This window comes from Aulonocara stuartgranti (genome assembly GCF_965226115.1).
Source record: "Aulonocara stuartgranti genome assembly, chromosome: 11".
In the NCBI taxonomy this organism is placed as follows: domain Eukaryota; kingdom Metazoa; phylum Chordata; class Actinopteri; order Cichliformes; family Cichlidae; genus Aulonocara; species Aulonocara stuartgranti.
The window spans coordinates 38,892,457-38,915,752 of record NC_138947.1 but is presented as its reverse complement, the minus strand read 5'-3'; the positions used below and the strand labels follow the sequence as shown (position 1 = coordinate 38,915,752).

Genomic DNA, 23,296 nt, shown 5'->3' with positions numbered 1-23,296 from the left:
AACTTTGCTTAACCATGCTCATTGTGAACTGTACCTGGCTGTTTGCAACATGACTGGAACAAATTCACTGAGAAACAGGCACAAGAGATTGGGTCACATTGTTGCATCCTCCAAGGTTGCAGTTTAGCTGAACTCAATTTGAATTGAAATTTTACAAGCCGGCAAATCTGGGGATCATAAGCTGAACAGCTGCTTTAATGCCGAGGATTGTTTTAAACCAAAAATCAGGGGCACATTCACAGATCCATACACAACACACATATGAAATCCAATACACAATATCCCTTCTAAGTGTTATAGGATTGAAAAGGAACACTGCCACTAACCATAATATAATAGCAACAGAGATTGGTCAGTGTCAGTGTACGGTTATAATGCTGTCATCCAGCCAGTCTCGTCAGCGTATCCTTGTCATGGTTGCAGGGGGGCTGAAGCCTATCCCAGCTACCACAGGATGAGAGGCAGGGTGCACCCTGGACTAACACATAGACACAGACAACAATTCACACTCTTAGTCACACCTCCACCAATGTTGTTATTAACTCTGCATTATTAACTAATGCTGATAAAATGCTGTCATTTTATCAATAAAGCAACACGTCTTCATAACAGTCTTGTATTTACCCCAGAGGATAATGGATTACAACCGTGACACACTGCAGAAGTTTTATCTACTTTATTGATCATTATTAGATGTCATTAGAATCAGTAGCATCCACTCCAGAGTTTTTTGAAAAGTAAAACGTCTTGCACGGAACAAAACCTACATTATGCTTTTCCATTTAATTGTTCAAATGACTGTGTGTCGGGCTGAGTCGAGATAGAGGGCTGGTTCCCCCTTTTACTTCAACACAAACCAAATCAGGTCAGGACGCTTAACCGTAGACCAATCAACCTTTACTAATCTAATGTCACTTTTATTTAACATGAATAAACGAGAACTGTCTTTGCTTGAAGAGTGCTTTGAATGAGAGGGATCACCAGGGCTGGCGTGGGCATGATGGGAATGAACCATTTGATCTGCTGAATATTAATGCTCCTTCAAGATTATAAGGATTATTAGTTCTTTTCTCGGCTGGCGATGGAGTTATTTTCAGAACCCATCGATTAAATTACAGCGGGAACTGCCTTTGATATGAGCACATCCACATGACGAGGCACTTTGGATTATCAGTGCTGCTCAAACCCACTCCCCAACCATTCTATGGTAATAAAATTGAAAAACACACAAAGGGAATTCAGATGAGAATTTTTAGGCTGCATCTTGATAACTGAGCTTTTCATTAAGGAATCAAATTAACAGCAACATGATCTCAAGCATGCTGGCATAGCAATGCTTATTGATTTGGGAAGTGTCTCTGAACATTAACTAACCTTTGTGTTCTTTCCTTTGTCTCCCCAGGTAGGAAGACCATTCTTGGTCTCTTTCAGTGTATACTCTTGTGTCTTTATGCAGCTGCAGTAAAAATATGTGTGTGTGTGTATGTTCTCTGTTAATTGTCACAGGTTTAGTCCCTACGAGTGGTATAACCCCCACCCTTGCAACCCTGACTCGGATGTAGTGGAAAACAATTTCACCCTGCTTAATAGTTTCTGGTTCGGAGTTGGAGCTCTCATGCAGCAAGGTAGACGCCTCTGCCTCCCCCCTTTTTCTAGCACAAGTCCCACTTTTTTGCTGGGGGTCAACCTTGCTCTTTGACCAGGCCCATGACCATGCATGGGGGCCTCTGTGCATGTAGCTAGATGCTTTACGTGTAGTCCAGCAGGATGGTTTGAGAAGACTTTGAGCAATGTGATTAGCATATGACAGTGGTGCTCCTGCATGCTTTCCTTCTCCCTCCTCACATTCCTGACCTATTAGCAGCCATCACAACAGGTAGGTATCCCCACCCAAAACATGTGAGATGGATCAGATGTATGACTTTCTGTGAGAATGTAAACTTTTCTGTGTTTGTTTTTTTCCTTCTGCCAAATCTTCTCAACTAATCAGCACCCTTAGATTGAGAAAATTAACAGAAATGGAAATAGAAACACTTTATGATAGCACTTTCTATCACAGCTCAGTAATAACATGGTAACAGTAGAGTAACAACGGGGAAACAAGACCGCAATACTGTGGCAATTTCTAAGTTATTACAATTCAGTTACCTGTGGTAGTTTTTGTGTAACAAGCGGGAAACAGAAACTGCTTGTTTCTATTTAATAGCATATTAATAAGCAGGTAAAAAAAAAACTTTTAAAACAAACTTAAAGTTTAAGTTTTAAAAGAACAACAATGTTAAAACAAGTGTGATGTAATTGGCAGTTCTTTGAGCAACAATTTCACAGATACAGACTGTCCTATTGAAACAGTGCACCATTATGTTTATAATCAGAAATAAACCACTACAAAATTTACTGGTGGTAAATAGCTGTATTCTGAGTACACCACACCTCCAACCCCCTCACCTTAACCAATGAAAACTGGAGTGTTATACACACACACACACACACACACACACACACACACACACACACACACATATATATATATATATATATATATATATATATATATATATATATTTGAAAGTATAACTAACCACATCTAGTTCTCTATCCATATTTGCAATAATAACGGTGAGCTTATTTCATGACGATCTTACTTTTATGCAATCTTAGTTTTTAGAACTACTCCAAGTATTATCTGGTAAGCTAACGTTAGCTACTAACCTGCTGTTAGCTGCTTTGTTCGTGGTGTAAGTTGACAGCATGTGATGAAATAAGTACAACAGACATGGTCCTAAATATAAGTTAAGGAATTAAAAAAGGGTTTTATTTACCTTGCAGTCCGACAGCAGCAGTCTGCCACCTACTGGCAGCCAGCTCTTTGCCGGCTGTTCTATTTATGCTTATTACACACAACCTACCACAGGTGTTTCCACGTAATACTCACTCACTTTTCAAGTTTGTCTTAATAGGTTATTAATATATTATTGGGATTTGATGTTATATTAGTTATTAATTTATTATTAAATAACAAAGGACAGTTTTGTATTTTGCAGCTCTGTTTCTTTCTTATTTCACAGAAACTACTGCAGGTAACTGAATGTAATAAAATTACCACATTATTACGTTCTTGTTTCTGCATTATTACCCTGCTATTATCACTTTATTACCGAGCTGTAGTTCCACATTATTAACCCCAGATTTGTTATCCAATTACATATATTTAAGTGTAACAGTACTCAGCTGTAACCACTGTTGCAAAAATGATATTACTTGGATATTAAGTGGTTATTACTTCGGTAGTTGCATACTAATAACTTAGAAAATACTACATTGTTACGCTCTTGTTTCCCATTGTTACTCTACTATTACTGCATTATTACTGAGCTGTAATAGAAAGTGCTACCAACTTGGTATACACTTTTTTTTTTTGCGACCAATATCTTATATATTTAATAACACAATAAGAGATATGCTGTATGTCATATCATAAACATTTGCGTGCAAAGCCTTGAAAGCATGGTATATACTGTATGTATGACTTGCAACAAAACACTGGAATGGAGCACACAGGGAAGTAGCTGCAAGCTTTGTTTAATGGCATCTAGCTGTGCAGGTGGTTCCACGCTGCCACACTGGACTGTATATAAAAGTTAGATGTAGCTACTGCGTCAGAAAAGTGAATCCAGTAGCGGAGTGGCTCAGAGTGCTATACCATTAAGGGTTGGTGCTAACTCACATTTACAAAGTGTTCACTTTCATGAAATACTAAAATCAGTACAATGTTTTTCGCAAGTCATTATGGCTTAAACTATTTCCCATCTCATCAGTGTGCTTTGGTCTTCCTGCAAATTATGTATACATTAGGCCTCAAAGAGAGATAATGTTTTCCAATCAGGTTAAGTAGCAGTTCACGTCTGGCTCCAAAAACACCACAGATGATAGTGGCCAAGTTCGGTTGTTGTACTCACAGAACTAAAAGAATGAAACTTCTGACTATAGTAACAGTAATTAATTTGAACTTTTTCTTGATTATATAACACACACAGTATAGAGAGAGCATTTATCTGCACAACCAACACACTAGGAAGTCGTTATTGTGCTGCAACAGGCTCCATCAGACTTTTTCAAGGCCTTCCCAGTGAAACTTCAGCAGGGTGAACTAAAATAGAGAGAATAATATAAATCACAATACCCATCGAAGTACTTTAGCTCACATGATGAAAACTGAACAGGAAAATTACAGTGCATTTTTTTATCCAGCACCAAATCACAACATCAGTCAGCTCGAGGGGCCAGAAAGTAGTCACAACATTTACTTGTTACACACCTGTTGCAGCTTTATTCCTCTAACTAATCTAAACTAATGGATTACACTTATTTTTCACCTCAGAATTATTTTTTACACCCCTAATCACAAAGTGAAAAAATGGTTGCGTATAACTCTTGTGAAATTATAAAAAGGTGAGAAAACTATTTTACTGAGGCTTGGCAGCTCTGGCATACAGGTGTGATTGTGTAGAGCTGCAGAAATGTTTGTCCTTCTGGAAGGTCCTCATCTTTCCACAGAGCAACGCTGGAGCTCTGTCACAGTGACCATCACATTCTTGGTCACCTTAATCACTCAGATTGTCCAGATGGACAGCTCTAGGAACTTATTCCATTTACAGATAATGGAGGCCACTCTGCTCATTGGGACAGTCATGCTGCAGTAATCGTTCTATACGCTTCCCTAGATCTGTGCCTCTAAGTAACCGTGTCTGAGAGGTCTACAGGCAGTTCCTTGGACTTCATGGCTCACTTTGTGCTCTGACGTACATAGTTGTAGAAACATCCGACAGATGATCACTGGAAACAGAATGCAGCTGAGCCCAATGTTCAGTGTCACGCAAAAGGTGTGAAAAGTTTTATACATGTTACATTTTTGTTTTCAAGAAAACTTTGTTTCACTTTGTCATCAAGGAGTTTTGTGATTAGAATTCTGAGGTGAATAATTAATTTAATCAACTTTGGAAAATTTAACATGAAACTAATATGGATCAGGTGAAGCACTGTGAATACTTTTCAGATGAACTATACAGGTCTCAGAACATGGACAATGCAAAACTCTGCATTACTCAGTCACTCCAGAATGTAATGGCTTGGCATTTATATAGCATATGTTTCTCTTAGCTAGTGGGATGCTCTGACTTACTTATAGACCATGCTTACTAATATCTCCAGATTAGCTTGTAACACAGATCCATAAGTATTCCAGTTACTTTGAATAAGTAAATAAAATTATAGATTTTTTCATATCTTTACCCCAACAAAGCAAATGAAAACATCTGATAAGCATTCAGCATATGTTTGTAGCATCTGAAAAAGAGTTCAGTAAATGTCATGCATTGTAGCTTGAATTGTAGTTTAGTGTTCACTAAAAAGTCAGCAGAATAGATGATGGAGAGACATCATGTTGAGAAGATGTGGAGCCAGAAGACTGTGGGACTAGTCTCGACAAACACACAGTAGCTACATAACAGTATGCTGGTCTGCACTGTGGAGAGGCTCCCCTGCCGGGCGGCTTGCCTAACCCCCCAGAAAACTGTGGGACGTGCTGTTTGGTCATGACGTTACCTTGGGTACATGACAGTCAGCCCCAACCAGGCTCTGTTTGGTCTACGCTCGCCTCTCTGAAGGTCGCCCACTGTTTTCTGTTCTGGTGCAAAAGTATAAAAAGTCCAAACCTGGTAATACCTGCATCTGATTGCTGGTCATGGGTCCCACACAGAACAAACATTGTATTGTTACCAGCACTGATGAATGTGTGTTTGTTCTCATTCATGTTGAGTTGTGGTTTTAAAAATGGACAAAATGGGTGGCTGTTGGCCCTACTGGGCGACGTTATTGCCATGGTTGAATATACCTAATAATATACTGCTTTCAAATCACAAATCACTTTTCATACCATTTTAACCTTTAACTAAAGATTTAATGCCAATATAACAATATTTTAGGAACATTTTACAATTACTGTATTTTCGCAGGAATTACATTTCTTTATTCAGAACATATTTGTTTTATATTTCTTGTATTCCCGCTATTGTCGCTCCTTCTAATAGATAGGGAGGATTTATCACATTATTTATTAACTCCATAAAAATGTGTATTAACATATTTCCTGCACGTTACAGACAGTAGTGGTTTTAAATTCTACCAAACCAGTGAGTGCACATGAAAGTGTCCAACTAACACTCTCGTTAAAGATAAAAAAAACCCCTCCTGATAATGTAAAATGGTAAATGGCCTGTATTTGTATAGCGCTTTACTTAGTCCCTATGGACGCCAAAGCGCTTTACATTACATTCAGTCATCCACCCATTCACACACACACATTCCCACACTGGTGATGGCAGCTACACTGTAGCCACAGCTGCCCTGGGGCGCACTGACAGAGGCGAGGCTGCCGGACACTGGCGCCACCACCAGTAGGCAACGGGTGAAGCGTCTTGCAGAAAGGACTCAACGACCGAGACTGTCAGAGCTGGGGCGCGAACAGGCAACCTTCCGATTACAAGATGAACTGCCAACTCTTGAGCCACGATCGGATGTGATAATTAAGCATTTAACCAATACAATCCTGTCTCTCTCCTTATGTCCAAATACTTTTTCTAGCTTTGTGTTACATCATACCACTACATATTTTGAGAGAATGTATGTTTCCATGCAATGTCATTAGTTGTGAAGGCACTGGACTATGAAAGAACGTTGGTAGGCATGAACCACCTTGTGCACACTCCATTGCAAAATCCATAAAACCAGGTTTAAGCTGCAGCTGGCTGCCATGTCTTTCACTGCATACTCCCTCCCTACTAGACAGCTCACTCAGGGACTATGAGAAAGAAAGACAGCTTGATGAGAAGTTAGTATTAGGATCAAGGATCTCACAGAGGGAGTGGCACACAGAGTTCTCTCTGACTCTAAGAGCTTTCTCTCTGAGTGAATGCGGAAAATCCCAGATTTGCTTAAGCCATTTAAATAAAATAGTCCTGCTATAACTCAGACCCACCTTTCTCATATGGGCAACAAACCTCCCTCACTCCCACTCTACCCCCACGTATACATTCATCCTCTGCATACATTCTGGATAATACTTAATGAAAAAAAGACCCTAGCATTACTTTAAGTGTCTTGATGCATGTTCAATCATCCAGGAAAGTAATTCTCCAAAAGTTGATTCTGTTCATCTGGACGTAGTGTTTTGTGGGAGAAACGTTTTGTCTCTCATCCAGGTGACGTCTTCAGTCTCAGCTGACTGCAGGTTTCCCCAATATTATAAACAGTACATTTACATAATGACTGAAACCAGCCCACTGAAGGAACAATGGGCTGGGAGGTCAGTTCCTTAATCTTAATTATGCAAATTCTCATGAACATTGATCAACAGCCACTGATCATTGACCACTGATCAATGGCCATGAGTACCATTCACAGAGAGTTGGGGAATGGCTGCAATCACAGCATTGTAAGATGGCCGGTTTGAGGGCGGAGTCAAGGAGGCCATTTACGTGAAAAGGGAAAGACCATCTCTGAATGGAGGAGGGGCCTAAGGGTACATCTGTCACCATCTTACATTGACTCCGCCCTCAAACCGGCCATCTTACAATGCTGTGATTGCAGCCATTCCCCAACTCTCTGTGAATGGTACTCATGGCCATTGATCAGTGGTCATTGATCAGTGGCTGTTGATCAATGTTCATGAGAATTTGCATAATTAAGATTAAGGAACTGACCTCCCAGCCCATTGTTCCTTCAGTGGGCTGGTTTCAGTCATTATGCAAATGTATTGTTTATAAGATTGAGACCTGCAGTCAGATGAGACTGAAGACGTCACCTGGATCAGTGACGAAACGTTTCTCCCAGAAAGCGCTACATCCAGATGAACAGAATCAACTTTTGGAGAATTACTTTAAGTGGTGTATAAAGTGTGTTATAGTGTCAGAAGTGCAGAAGTGGCTTAGGAGAAGAAGAAGAAAGAAAATAAACCAGAAACGTACTAGGGTCGAGTCAGTGCAAACTTTACAGCAGATAAGCTGAGCATCAGCTATACTTTGTAGAAATGGCCACAATCAGTGGAATCACAATAAATCTACTGAGATTTTTATTCAGTTCAGTTTTATATATATTGCACCAAATCACAACAGCAGTTCCCTGAAGGCATAGTTTTTATGCAGAGTTTATCTTTTGGAAAAGCTGACATGTAATTTCACTTTGGTAATTAGTTGCAAATCTGAAAGGTCGATGAATTAAGAGAGCATTCAGTGTCTGTAAATCTCTGTTACATGCACACTCTGAAATCAAAATACTTTTTTGGACCTTTTTTACCTTTATTCGTTTACGGTACTGCCATTGCACTCTTCACAGGGCACAAGTCTTTGTACCTTATCAAGAACCTTCTTGAACCTTTTGTTAGAATATTGCACCACAGTGTTGCATCTATCCATTTTGTAGCACTGTGCATGTCATGGGAGCAGCAGCCATTTTTATGTTCACTGCACAGCCCTTTTACACGGCAGCGTGAGCCAAAAATGACGTTGCATTTGCTACCGTTTTCCACCTTTTTGTTGTCACTTCATGCACGTTGTATTTTTGTAACCTTTGTGTGTTGTGCCACTGTCACTGCAGCCAGGTCAAAAAGACAGGTGTACAATTGTATGCATGTATTTTTTTAATGACATATCAGTACAGAAGTTCAGAGATTTACAGATTATACAGAGGGAGATCCCCAAAAGCTGATTCTGTTCATCTGGATGTAGCGTTTTCAGTGAGATGAAACGTTTCTCCCGATGACAACACTACGTCCAGATGACCAGAATCAACTTCTGTGGATTTACTTATCTGGATGATTGAGCATGCATCAAGACGATACAGAGGGAGATGTTGCAACCATGTGATAACATGAGACTTATCGTATCGTATGAATCCATCGTTGGCCTATCATCACCTTTCACTCGGGAAATGCTGCTTCTCCCTTTCTCCAGCCACCACCTTCAGGTCTTCTATGAGTTAACAGTGTTATCCTCTGCAACTCCGTCAGTATATAAGACAGAATGTATTCAGAATGTTTTTAAATAGCTTAAAAAAATAAGGAATCAGTAAATTGTTAACATTTAAGAGCCAAAATAACATTTTATTATTCATTATTTGTACTGTTTTGGAACATTTGGAATATTCACCTCTTTGACACATCTTGTGGTCCAATCCAATTTTATGAAATCCTGTTATAGCAATGCTCTGTCAGAGATGGGTAGCATGAGTAAAGACTTTTGGTTTGTCTAAGGCATTAATTACTACTACTACTGCAATTAAGAATTTATTAATTTGATTGTTTTAACTAGGTTAGTTCCAAAGTTAAAGAGAACACATAAGGGAAATATTCAACCATGTGGCTGCCCACTCTGTCCAATCTTTGTGTTTGTGTCTGAGTGTGTGATCCAGGCAGCAGATGCAGAGACCTGGCCCAGTCTGGGTGTTGCCCACTCACAAACCTAATCTTGTATTCAGCCTCACCTGCTCCTCTGCTCCTTCCATTCAGGATCTGAGCTCATGCCGAAAGCCCTCTCCACCAGAATTGTAGGAGGAATCTGGTGGTTTTTCACACTCATCATTATCTCCTCCTACACGGCAAACTTAGCAGCCTTCCTAACTGTGGAGAGGATGGAGTCGCCTATCGACTCTGCTGATGATCTGGCCAAGCAGACAAAGATAGAATATGGAGTTGTAGAAGACGGCGCATCCATGACCTTCTTCAAGGTTAGTTACACTTTCACATTATCAATCCAGAGTTTTCTCATGAAAGATTACATATGGGGAAAATGTTGTGTTGGCAGTAGTACAAACACATCTGACGTTTTGCTGGGGTCCTAAACGTAATTATACAGGAAGTAAAGAAATAACGTACGTTTACATGGACTGATTCTCATATAGCACTTTTCTGGATTTCTACGCTTTTCTTCTCCCAGAGCACTCAAAGCACTGTTTACAACATGCCTAATTCACCCATAAATACAAACTTTATCTCTGTGTAAAAGTGCTTTGTATCTAACATTCACACACTCGTACTCCAGTGGATGCATTGGAGAGCAACTTGGAGCTATTATCTTGTCCAAGGATATTTGGCATGCAGATGGAGCAGCCAGGAATCAAACCACCAACCTTCTTATTTGTTGAGGACCTGCTCTACCTTCTGAGTTACAGCCCCCCCCCCCCCCCCCCAATTTAAACCTCAAAACTACTGGGTAAGATTTAGGAAAAGATTATCTCTTGAGTTAATATAAAAAAATGATGCACATGTTAGAAGGCTTACACAGAAAACTAAGCCTTTCTTGGTTGTATGAACTAGTTTGGTATCACTATGACAAGTGATATCAAACTAGTTCATACATCCATCTAAAGGGGACGGTGATAATAATCATTGTTGGGAAGGTTACTTTTAAAATGTATTCCATTACAGATTACATGCCCCAAAATGTATTTTGTAACGTATTCCATTACATTACTCAATGACAGTAGCGTATTTGAATACTTTGGATTACTTAATATATTATCAAGCTTTTTACAACTACATGAATGTACTATTGCTGTGTGATTTATCACTATTACTGAAGGTTACTCTCCATACCAATACCAACTAGATGTTTAAATCTTAATATAAATGAGTGACAGTAGGTGGACATTAGGTAAGGCTGCACTTTTTGCAGTGATCTCGTATAGAAAACTATTCCACGCATATATAAAACAGGTCCGAGGCTCCGAACCGTAGTAAAGGGACCTCTGGCTAATACGTCGGGTTCGTGTCGGGCTCGTAGCTGAAAACTAGCTTTACTTTGTTGTCTGGGTCACTTTGCTAGCGAGAGACAGAGAGAGGCGTTGAAAGGCTCCAACGGAGCTTATTGTTACAGAGGAAAACACGAACACAGTAATAATAATGGATTGGATTTATATAGCGCTTTTCAAGGCACCCAAAGTGCTTTACAATGCCACTATTCATTCACTCTCACATTCACACACTGGTGGAGGCAGCTACAGTTGTAGCCACAGCTGCCCTGGGGTAGACTGACAGAAGTGAGGCTGCCATATCGCGCCATCGGGCCCTCTGGCCAACACCAGTAGGCGGTAGGGTAAAGTGTCTTGCCCAAGAACACAACGACCAGGACAGAGAGCCCGGTGATCGAACCGACGACCTTCCAGTTACAGATGCGCTTCCCAACCCCTGAGCTGCCCATCAGGCTACATGCTTTAGGGATATGCCTGTAACACTCTGCCTGTTGCTTTCATATTAAATAATTTTTTGAATAATCATTTTTAAAAATATTTCTTCACGTCATTATGTGGGGTCTAGTAGCGGTGATATGGGCCATGACATTGAGACACAGGCATCAGAGCCTCTTAATGCGTGTTTTCTCTGGGTTTCCACCGGAGTGGAATTACCAGAAATACAGGGAGTGCAGAATTATTAGGCAAATGAGTATTTTGTCCACATCATCCTCTTCATGCATGTTGTCTTACTCCAAGCTGTATAGGCTCGAAAGCCTACTACCAATTAAGCATATTAGGTGATGTGCAACTCTGTAATGAGAAGGGGTGTGGTCTAATGACATCAACACCCTATATCAGGTGTGCATAATTATTAGGCAACGTCCTTTCCTTTGGCAAAATGGGTCAAAAGAAGGACTTGACAGGCTCAGAAAAGTCAAAAATAGTGAGATATCTTGCAGAGGGATGCAGCAGTCTCAAAATTGCAAAGCTTCTGAAGCGTGATCATCGAACAATCAAGCGTTTCATTCAAAACAGTCAACAGGGTCGCAAGAAGCGTGTGGAAAAGCCAAGGCGCAAAATAACTGCCCATGAACTGAGAAAAGTCAAGCGTGCAGCTGCCAAGATGCCACTTGCCACCAGTTTGGCCATATTTCAGAGCTGCAACATCACTGGAGTGCCCAAAAGCACAAGGTGTGCAATACTCAGAGACATGGCCAAGGTAAGAAAGGCTGAAAGACGACCACCACTGAACAAGACACACAAGTTGAAACGTCAAGACTGGGCCAAGAAATATCTCAAGACTGGTTTTTCTAAGGTTTTATGGACTGATGAAATGAGAGTGAGTCTTGATGGGACAGATGGATGGGCCCGTGGCTGGATTGGTAAAGGGCAGAGAGCTCCAGTCCCACTCAGACGCCAGCAAGGTGGAGGTGGAGTACTGGTTTGGGCTGGTATCATCAAAGATGAGCTTGTGGGGCCTTTTCGGGTTGAGGATGGAGTCAAGCTCAACTCCCAGGCCTACTGCCAGTTTCTGGAAGACACCTTCTTCAAGCAGTGGTACAGGAAGAAGTCTGCATCCTTCAAGAAAAACATGATTTTCATGCAGGACAATGCTCCATCACACGCGTCCAAGTACTCCACAGCGTGGCTGGCAAGAAAGGGTATAAAAGAAGAAAAACTAATGACATGGCCTCCTTGTTCACCTGATCTGAACCCCATTGAGAACCTGTGGTCCATCATCAAATGTGAGATTTACAAGGAGGGAAAACAGTACACCTCTCTGAACAGTGTCTGGGAGGCTGTGGTTGCTGCTGCACGCAATGTTGATGGTGAACAGATCAAAACACTGACAGAATCCATGGATGGCAGGCTTTTGAGTGTCCTTGCAAAGAAAGGTGGCTATATTGGTCGCTGATTTGTTTTTGTTTTGTTTTTGAATGTCAGAAATGTATATTTGTGAATGTGGAGATGTTATATTGCTTTCACTGGTGAAAATAAATAATTGACATGGCTATATATTTGTTTTTTGTTGAGTTGCCTAATAATTATGCACAGTAATAGTCACCTGCACACACAGATATCCCCCTAAAATAGCTCAAACTAAAAACAAACTAAAAACTACTTCCACAAACATTCAGCTTTGATATTAATGAGTTTTTTGGGTTCATTGAGAACATGGTTGTTGTTCAATAATAAAATTATGCCGATGCCAACATAAACACGGCGCTCTCTATCCTGCTGAACACCATTAACGAACAGCAGCCGGCCCACCTGGACGGTGTTCACATAATTGCAGGTGACTTTAATAAGGCCGAAATAAAGACTGTGCTCCCAAAGTTCTATCAGCATGTCAAATGTCCCACCAGAGGAGAAAACACTCTAGATCATGTTTACTCCGACATCAAGCATGCATACAGAGCCATACCCCTCCCCCACCTCGGTCAGTCCGACCACCTCTCCCTCCTGCTCTCCCCAGCCTACACCCCCCCCTCAGGCACAGTGCCAGGCCCACCACAAAGACGGTTACAACCTGACCTGCTGCTGAGTCACCTAGAGCAGCGGCAGAGCTACGTCCGAATGCTCTTCGTGGACTAAAGCTCAGCCTTTAATACAATCATCCCGGACATCCTCATCACCAAACTGGTCACTCTTGGCCTCCCTCCTCTCACATGTGCCTGGATAAAGGACTTTCTCACAAACCGGCCCCAGACTGTAAGGCTCGGCCCTCATCTCTCCTCCACTCGCACACTGAGCACCGGCTCCCTGTGTGCTGAGCCCCCTCCTGTATTCTCTCTACACCCACGACTGCAGTTCGACCCACAACAACAATCTCATCATCAAGTTTGCTGATGACACCACGGTAGTCGGACTCATCTCAAAGGGAGACGAGGCAGCCTACAGAGAGGAAGTCCTGAAGCTGGCAGCCTGGTGTTCAGAAAACAACCTGGCACTGAACACTAAGAAAACCAAAGAGCTCATTGTTGACTTCAGGAGACACAGCACTGACTTGGCTCCCCTTTACATCAACGGGGAGTGTGTGGAGAGGGTCCACACCTTCCGGTTCCTTGGTGTCCTCATCTCTGCTGACATCTCCTGGACAGACAACATCTCCCCGGTCGTCAAGAAGGCCCAACAGCGGCTGCACTTCCTGAGAGTCCTCAGGAAGTACAATCTGAACTCCAACCTGCTGCTGACCTTCTACTGCTCGTCCATTGAGAGCCTGCTAACCTACTGCATCACGGTATGGTACGGCAGCTGCACCAAAGCAGATAGAGTGAGGCTTCAGAGTGTGGTCAAGACAGCACAGAAGATCATCGGCTGCCCTCTCCCCTCCCTGATGGACATTTATTCCTCCCGCTGCCTCACCAGAGCAGCAAACATCATCAAGGACAGCTCCCACCCTGGCTTCAACATGTTCAGCCTGCTTCCCTCAGGGAAGCGCTACAGGTGCATCAACACAAAAACCCACAGACTCAAAAACAGTTTCTTCCCCAAAGCGATAACCACCCTGAACTCACACATGCACAGATAACACAGCCCCCCACTTCCCACTTCCTCTATGGACCACCACTGTGCAATACCAATTCTATGTGCAATAACCCAACTGTATATACACAACACTATTTATTACATATTACTTACGTCTTGTATATTGTACATTTTATATATATATATATATATATATATATATATATATATATATATATATATATATATATATATATATATATATGTTTTTCCCTCTGTTAACACTGTCCATATGTACATAGCGCTGCAGAACTGTGCCCCCCCAGCATGTTTACACTGAGTAGGAGATGCTCTGTATCTCATTGTACAACTGTATAGTGACAATAAAGGCATTCTATTCTATTCTATTCTATTCTATTCTATTCTATTCTATAAAGGTATCATGATATTTAGACTCACACCTTTAAGGTATGTTTAGGCTCTTTTCCTCCAAAGAAACAAACAAGTAGTTAGGTTGAGAATCTCTTTGTGGAACAGAACATTGCCGGCCTTTTAAGGTGGAGACCGGTGTCATTAAATAGGATGTTCCCTTCATCCTCTGGGAAATGCTGATGTCTTACCCTAGAGTTCGGCCTTGTTGCCCTACATGATAAGTAGTTTAGAGATGCTACTTGTTTAAATTCCTAGGGTTTGGGTTATTACCAGGATCACATGTGATAAAGTCCTATTCTGACACCATTTGAGCTCTACTCCTTTTTGTGAACCTTGAAGCCTTGCTTTTATTCTCCTTGAGCATTAAGTACACGCAGTTGCAAAAGGCTATTGTTATCCACTGAGAAAACATATTCCTTTTTTTATATTTGTAGTTTTTATTGGTGATCTTGTACAAAGAATTAACACAAGGAACTTTACAACAAACACGGGGACAAAGATCAAATAGCCATATACATTGTCAGTCAATATATCCAACAGAATTTCAATTTCTCAAAACTGTAGTCAGATGTAAGCAATAGTTCCCAGTTGTTTTTCTCCCCCACCCTCCCCCTGTATATAGAGTGTTTATTTGGAATATATATATCTGGACAACATTTTCATAATAGGGAAAGAAACAAACAAACAATCAAAACCAACAAACAATAGCACCAAAGAAGAAGCAAACAAAAAAAATCATCAAAAAACAAACAAACAAACACACACCCAGCTGGACAAGTGCAGGCAGTTGATCCAATCTTGGTGTGATGTCCACCTTATAGTTGCTTACCTAGGTAAGGAGAGTCATTTTTAAAAAAAATCACTTCTTAGCTCTTTAATGTACTGGGTCCATCTGGACCAGAGTTTGTTGAATCTGTAATGGTAAATGGACTGGTTCTTATATGGCACTTTTCTACTCTTCTGAGCACTCAAAGCACTTTACACAACTTGTTCATTCACCCATTTGCACAAGCACATTCTCTAACTAACGTTCACACACAGTCATACTTCGATGGATGCATCAAAAAGCTAGTATCTTGCCCAAGGATATTTGGCATGCAGACTAGGGGAAGTCAGGAATCGAACCACCATCCTTCCAATCAGTAGATGACCTGCTCTACTGCCTGAGCTACAGGCGCCTCCAATCTGTCTCTTTGAAACCGCAAAGACATAGTAAGCCTCTCCATTACGAATATTTGGTACACAGTATTGTAAAGTTCTTGTATTCCCGGTACGTTTGGTTGCAGCCAATGCCTAGTCAATGTTTTCTTAGCTGACATTGTAATAATTCTCAGTAGGCATTTATCTGCTGGAGTGGTTATATTTAGGGGTTCCTGGCCTAAGTACATATGTAAGAAATCAAAGGGGAGTTGGGCACTTACAATCTTTTCCAAGCATTTATGAATATCTTGCCAGAATGAATTAACTTTGGGGAAGGACCAGAATAAATGGTAGTGATTTGCCTTTGATTGCCACATAATCTCCAGCAGGCTGAACTTACATTTTGATGGCTTTGTTGGTCTGGGGTAAGAAAGAAACAAATTATATTTTTCCAGCCAAACTCTCTCCAATTGGATGAGCAGGTTGTTTCCCATTGCACTTTACATAACAGGTCCCAACCTTTGTCCTCCATCATTGAGCTTGTTTCTTTCTCCCATTCTTTTAAACATACAAAGTACTGGTAGATTTATTTTCTTGAAATCTTTGATAGAGCTTTACAACAACCTTCCGAACCACAGTGTTAACGTTATAAGCCATTTGAAATGTATTTAGAATTCTGTTTCCCTTTTCCCAACTGGGCCCTACAATTTCCTAAAGTCTGTTTCTTATCTGTAAGTATCTAAAGGAATCTTAATTGTTTAAACCTGTGTTGCCTCTGAAAATCTGGTAGTTCCCCCTCATGATTGAATGTCAAATAAGAAATAAGGCCTTTCAATTTTCATTCTCGAAATCTTATGTCACCCTGGTTGGGTGGGAACCCTGTATCAAAAGCATACCGTCTTTGCATCAATTCTGCCTTGTTTAGCTTGTTCTCTCTGCACACGTCCTTCCAGATCTTAAAAGTTGATTTTATCCAGGGATTATCAGGATCTTTCAAATGCGACTTTAGTTTACCATCCGCTATCATAGCTTGGATTGGTTGGCCATGAGTAGCTCGTTCTTCTATGTCTTTCCACTGAGATTTAAACAAAGAATCACATAAACAAACTAATGGCTGGGCAGAATAATAATAGTCCTTCAGACATGGTAAAGATAGACCGCCCTTGTCCTTTGGTAATTGTAGTGTACTGTATCTTACCCTGTTTTTTTCCCCAACCATAAATAGTGGGAAACTATCTTGTCCCATTCCACGAATTGTTGTTTTGGGATTTCAATGGGGCGAGTTTGGAAAAGATAAAGCAGGCGTGATAGAATGCTAATCTTCATTGATACTATCCTGTTAATTAGGCCCAAAGTTGGAATGAGGCTTCACCTCATTAAATCCGACTTCATTTTTTGTGTTTAATGGGCCGTAGTTCAAAAAGCATTTTATCGTCTCTGCATAATATCATCCCAAGATATTTTATGGAGTCTTTGCCCCATTTGAGATTGCACTTCTTTTTAAGTTCAACCCCAGGTTGGAAGTTGAAGGTCATAACTTGCCTGATAATGACCCAAATTCCTCTAATATTGTCATTGTTCTGGGTAGAGATTCACTCTGTGGCCTAGGTAGATTAAAATGTCATCGGCAAAAAGAGAGCGCTTCTGATAATCTCCCTGGACATTGATCACTTTAACTTGGTTATCTTGTCTTATATATTGACTAAGGGGATCGATGAACAAAGCAAATAGGATCGGAGATAGTGGGCAACCCTGTCGGCATAATCTTTCAAAGATAAATGGTTTTGATAGGCTGCTGTTTATTTGAATTTTTGCTGTTGGTTTGTTGTAAATTGTTTGAATTGTCTCAGTGACTATCTGATGAAATCCAAACTTATCTAGAACTTTATAGAGAAATGACCATCTTACTGAGTCAAATGCTTTTTCAGCATCTAAACCCATCAGCATTGCCTCTAGATTATTCCTTTTAAAGTGATATATGACGTGGAGAGTCCTTCTAATACTGTCTTGGGTCTGCCTCTGACGGATAAACCCGGTTTGATCCAGATTAATACGTTTGGGTATAACATTATTAAGTCGTTTGGCTATTATGGATGTGTATGCTTTATAATCCAGGTTTAATACTGATATTGGTAATAGTGCCCACAGTTCAATTTATCTTTTCCTTCCTTAGGAACAACAGACATGATGGTGAGGGACCTCCCCTCCTTTAAGGACCCAGTTGCACACTGCCTTCAGCCTAGGAGTTAATTCCTCCTTGTAGGTCTTATACCATTCACCAGTGAAACCATCCATGCCAGGGGTCTTGTGCGGCTTTAGTCTTGCAATTGCAACACTGATTTCTTTATCCATAATTTCTTTAGTTAACATGCTGTTCTCCTGTTCTGAGACCTTCGGGAGGTTTAGAGAACTTTTAGAGAAATTTTCAATCTGGTCCTCATTATTTAGTATGGGCTGGGATATTCATGTCCCCTCCACATATCAGCATTCCTTGTGTTTCAGATGCCATCAGCTCAAACATGTGCTTATAGAAACTCCGGTCGCTCCCAGGGGGAGCGTATATATTAAGAATTGTCACCAGAAAACTGTCAATTCTCCCTTTTACCAGTACATATCAGCCCTCCCTATCTCTTTTGTCAGATAAAAATTCAAAACAAGTCTGTTGTGATACCAATATTGCAACTCCTCTGCGGTGTCCGGACTTATATGATGATGAATAAACATGTTTATTAAAGCCTCACTCCAGTTTTTTTGTGTTCTTGGTCTGACAAGAGCGTTTCCTGTAGTAGGGCTAGTTTAGACAGTATCTTGGCTCTTTTTTGTGGGCTAACTATTCCATTAAAGGAGATGATATTAACAGTGTTTTCCATTTTTAAGGTGGAACATTATTGTCGAAATAAGCCTAGGAATGCCACATTGTCTGAACAGTGCTGCACAGAACCACAGCTAACAGGATAACAATAGAACCAATGATGAAAATTTGACAAGAAAGGGGGGAAAAATAAATAAGGAAACCCTGTAAGATCTGGTGTAATAAGTCCTTAAAGGGGACCGCCACCCACTCTAGAGTGGGCCCCCTGATTGGAAGACGTCCTTGTGCAATTCTCCCACCCTGCATGAGGCAGTACTCCCAGCCTCTTAATTACAACAAGGCAGTAGCTCTAAATATTGTGCATTTCGCTTCCCTTATCATTATATTGTCTCTTTTTGCCCGAAGTCAGCAGAGTTTACAAAAGGAATAATTAAAATAAATAAAAAGCAGGCAATTCGGAAAGGATAAGTTATTTTACCTGTAGCTGGTTAATATGCGTCGACATCTTACTTGTAATAGTGATGCATTTATTGCGGGTCCCTTCTATACAGTTGCAGTCTCTCCTTGACTGACACAGAGTCCATTTGACTCGGGCGCTTCAGTGTGGATCGCTTTTCTCTCTTGTTCCCTTTCGTGGGCCGTGTCAGTTTCTTGATCTGTGCCAACGGCGACTCTGGGGGCTTGTAGATCGCTATTGGGAGGCCCCTGTCGAACATGTCCTTCGTCGCCTCTTCAGCGGTATTGTAGAATGCTGTTCGATCCAGGTAGAATGCTCAAAGTTTAGCAGGAAACGGTGTCTGGAGGCGTATCCCTCACTGTTTTAGGGTTCTCAAAAGATAAGATAAAATAAGATAACCTTTATTAGTCCCACACGTGGGAAATTTGTTTTGTCACAGCAGGAAGTGGACAGTGCAAAAGTTATATAGCAAAAATTAGAATACAATAAGAATAAAATACTGTACACAACTGTACAGAATAGAATAAAATAAAATACTATATACAGTAGAATAAAATATACAATAGGATAAAAATAGAATGCAAATGCTTTATACAACTGAGTAAAAATACAACTTTGTCAGAAAAAGAGTATTGCACTTAGTTTTAATGCACATGTGTGGATGTGTGTGTTGATCAGTTGGAGTCTTTGTTGTGGAGTCTGACAGCCGTGGGGAGGAAAGACCTATGAAATCTCTCCGTCCCACACCGTGGGTGCCGCAGCCACTGAAGGAGCTGTTCAGCGCTGTCAGAGTCTCCTGTTGTCCATCTTAGCTTCTGTGTATGCCTTTCTCTGTTTGAGGACGTCGGGAGCGTAGTCTTGGTCCATATTAATCTGTTTACCTTTCCACTGAAATCCCTTCATTTGCCATGCCTTTTTGAGTATTTCCTCCTTAGTCTTGTAACTCAAAAAGTGAACAATGATGGACCGAGGCGGGGTACCATCTGGGGGGGGGGGGGGGGGGGGGGGGGGTGCTGGGGACGCAGCAAGGGCACGATGTGCTCACTCAGTGTCTAAGTTCAAAGTCGAGGGGAGTTTCAGGTTCTCCCTCAGAAGATTTTCAACAAAGTCTATCATAGTGGGTGCACTTTTCTCTTTGTTCTCCACTACTCCATATATCCTGACATTATTTCGGCGGGAGCGCACTTCTTGATCGGCGAACTGAGACGCAAGCTTGGATTGTAGTTTAAGTAGCTAAATACCACGTCCTCCACCATTTCAACCCGTTCCTCCGTGTCCACGATACGTCCCTCCGCTTCCTCGAGTCTTATGTTGGTTTTGCATATTTCGGCCTTGACTTCTTCAAACTGTTGCGTGTTTTCTTTTCTGAAGTCCTTAATTTCCATTAGTATCGCTCTCAGATCAACCCTGTCGCCCTAATTCCTTTCGGCATTTCTGCTAGCAGTGGCCTCAGCACTAGCCAAAATGTCGCCCTCCTCGTTGACTTCACTTTCATCAGTATCCATCACTGTCGTAGTTTCGACTCGTTTCTTGGTTTTCGTCTTGCAGCATTTATCCTTCACCATAGCCCCTTCCTAGTTATTCACTTTCACCTGTTTATCTTGTTAATATTTGGAATTTCAGAGGCTTTGACATAAAACGGGCCGGGAGCAGAAGTTTCACGCAGCTACCTCCATCACTGCACTGGAAGTCTCTCAGAGAAAACATATTCTATCCACACATTCAGTGTGAGATGTTTAAAATGCATGACTGGAATGGAACGCTTTGGTAAGACTTATCATCAGCCTCAGTCAATTCAATAGACCGCACTCTCAGACATGCAAGCTTCCCAATCACAGTTTGTCTGTTTTTTGTTTGCCTTTTCTTGGTTCAAACTACTTTAGTTGGTTAACTATTGTCTTCTGCAAAACATATATCTAATGGTGGTTTATTATGTTAGTGTCTTTGCAGGATATTATTCGAAGCAGTGATACGTCTCTCTTCTTCGAGTCATAGGCATTCCCTATGGCCTGTTGCTACAACACCTTTAAATGATTTAATAAGTAAACACACACCTTGTTAGGTAATAAAATTACATCTTATTAAAGGTAATACTGCTTTTGACAGTGGCTTTTTACATGGATGTGTCACAGATCTTCTTGTCCCCAGGCTATACATGTCTGAATTATTTTGCATTAGTATTACAACAGATGGGAGGAACAGCTCATGCAACCATGGTGAATTAATCAAGTAGATAAAGCTCATTCACATGAGATCTGAGAAAGGAGTAAGCCAATTTATAGAAGAGAGGAAAAAAGAGAAAAGAAACAAATTGTGTTTTTTCCACCTTCCTTATGTTTATGATCATTTGGTAAAAACACTACACACTGTACAAAAAACAAACCAAAACAGTCTATGTTTAAACCCTCCTTCAAAAACTCCAACAACAATTTCATTTCTATTTCGAGAATCCTTTATGTATCCAAGGTAAAGTCTCTCTGACCATAAAATTCTCACTTTAAAGAGAGATGTGGCCAAAACGCCATGAACATAAACATGGCAGTGGATTCACTATAGTGAAATCAACTTTATAAACACATTATATACATCTTCATCTTGATGCATGCTCAATCATCCAGGTAAGTAAATCTCCAAAAGTTGATTAGGGAAACATGCAGTCAGCTGAGACTGAAGAAGTCACTTGGATGAGTGACGAAACGTTTCTCCCACAAAAAGCTATGTCCAGATGAACAGCATCAACTTTTGGAGACATTATATACACATTAATAACCTATTAAAGCTAACTTGAAAAAGTGTGCTCATTATCTAGAAATATCTCTAATGAGTTTGGAAAGTAAAGTTTCTTGAAAATGTTTCACCTCTCATCCGAGAAGCTTCTTCAATTCTAAGAGCAATTGGTGGAGAGTTCCAGGTTTTCAAGCCCTATTGGAAGTGTCCCAAAGAGGGTCCTGGACCCCTGATTGTTCCTCTGCCTAATCACCTGAGCCACGGTGTGAAAATGGGTGTGGCTCACAATCACACCCGTTTACACCTCAGAGCTTTTATATATATCTTAGTGCTGTCAGCGTTAATCTAGTTAAAATGACATTAACACCATAACTACATTAACGAGGCAAATCTCCATTAACCTGTTACTGCGGATTGCCCTGTGCGTGGGGCTGGACCGCATCAACGCGTTAATGAGCTAACCGCGCAAATGCATTGACGCCGTCCATATATGTCTATATTCAAAGGAGCTTGCAAAGAAAAGCGTCTGGACTTCTTTAAGTTGCTTGAAGACGTTTCACCTCTCATTCGAGAAGCTTCTTCAGTTCTAAGGTCAAATGGTGGAGAGTCCCAGATATAAACCTAGTGGGAGTGACCCCCCACAGAGGGACAAAAGGACCCCCTGATGATCCTCTAATCGCCTGAGCCACGGTGGGAAACTGGGCGTGGGTCCCAATCAGCCAGGGTTTCGGGTGAGTTCATTGTGAAACCTGGCCCCACCTTATCATGCAAATTCCTGAGGTCAGATGGCCCAGCATGTGAGTGGGCGTTAAGGCGTCTGGAAAGGATCTCAAAACTGGATTATAGATGGCAGAGAGTTGGTGTCGTAAACCCCCGCCTCTGTTCAAAGATGGTCGCTCACAGTGGACATAGATGGCTTCTTTCACTCCTCTTTCAAACCATCTGTCCTCTCTGTCCAAAATGTGAACATTGGCACCCTCGAAAGAGTGTCCTTTATCCTTAAGATGCAGATGGACAGCTGAGTCTTGTCCTGTGGAGGTGGCTCTTCTGTGCCATGCGCTTGTTAAGTGGCTGTTTGGTCTCTCCAATGTAGAGGTCTGAGCATTCCTCGCTGCACTGTACAGCATACACCACATTGTTAAGTTTGTGTTTTGGCGTTTTGTCTTTCGGGTGAACCAGTTTCTGTCTGAGCGTGTTGCTGGGTCTGAAATACACTGGGATGTCATGCTTGGAGAAAACTCTCCTGAGTTTCTCTGATACACCGGCTACATAGGGGATGACAATGTTGTTGCGTCTGTCCTTCTTTTCCTCCCTCGCTGGTGTCTGGTCTTCTTTTCTGTGCCTCTTTGCTGACTTTAAGAACGCTCATTTAGGATAGCCGCACGTTTTGAGTGCTTCCTTTACATGTGTGTGTTCCTTCTTCTTTCCTTCAGGCTTAGAGGGAACATGTTCTGCCCGGTGGTGTAGGGTCCTGA

At 41.2% G+C, this 23,296-nt stretch overlaps 1 protein-coding gene across 2 annotated transcripts in view; it reads left to right on the top strand.

Moving 5' to 3' along the window:
* Positions 1-23,296, top strand: part of grik2 (glutamate receptor, ionotropic, kainate 2) — a 340,023-nt gene that overhangs the window by 260,028 nt on the left and 56,699 nt on the right. For both annotated transcript variants that reach the window (XM_082550857.1, XM_082550858.1), the window contains exons 13-14: positions 1,507-1,625; positions 9,563-9,780. In XM_082550857.1, the coding sequence (XP_082406983.1) occupies positions 1,507-1,625; positions 9,563-9,780 (337 nt within the window). The remainder of the gene's footprint in view (positions 1-1,506; positions 1,626-9,562; positions 9,781-23,296) is intronic.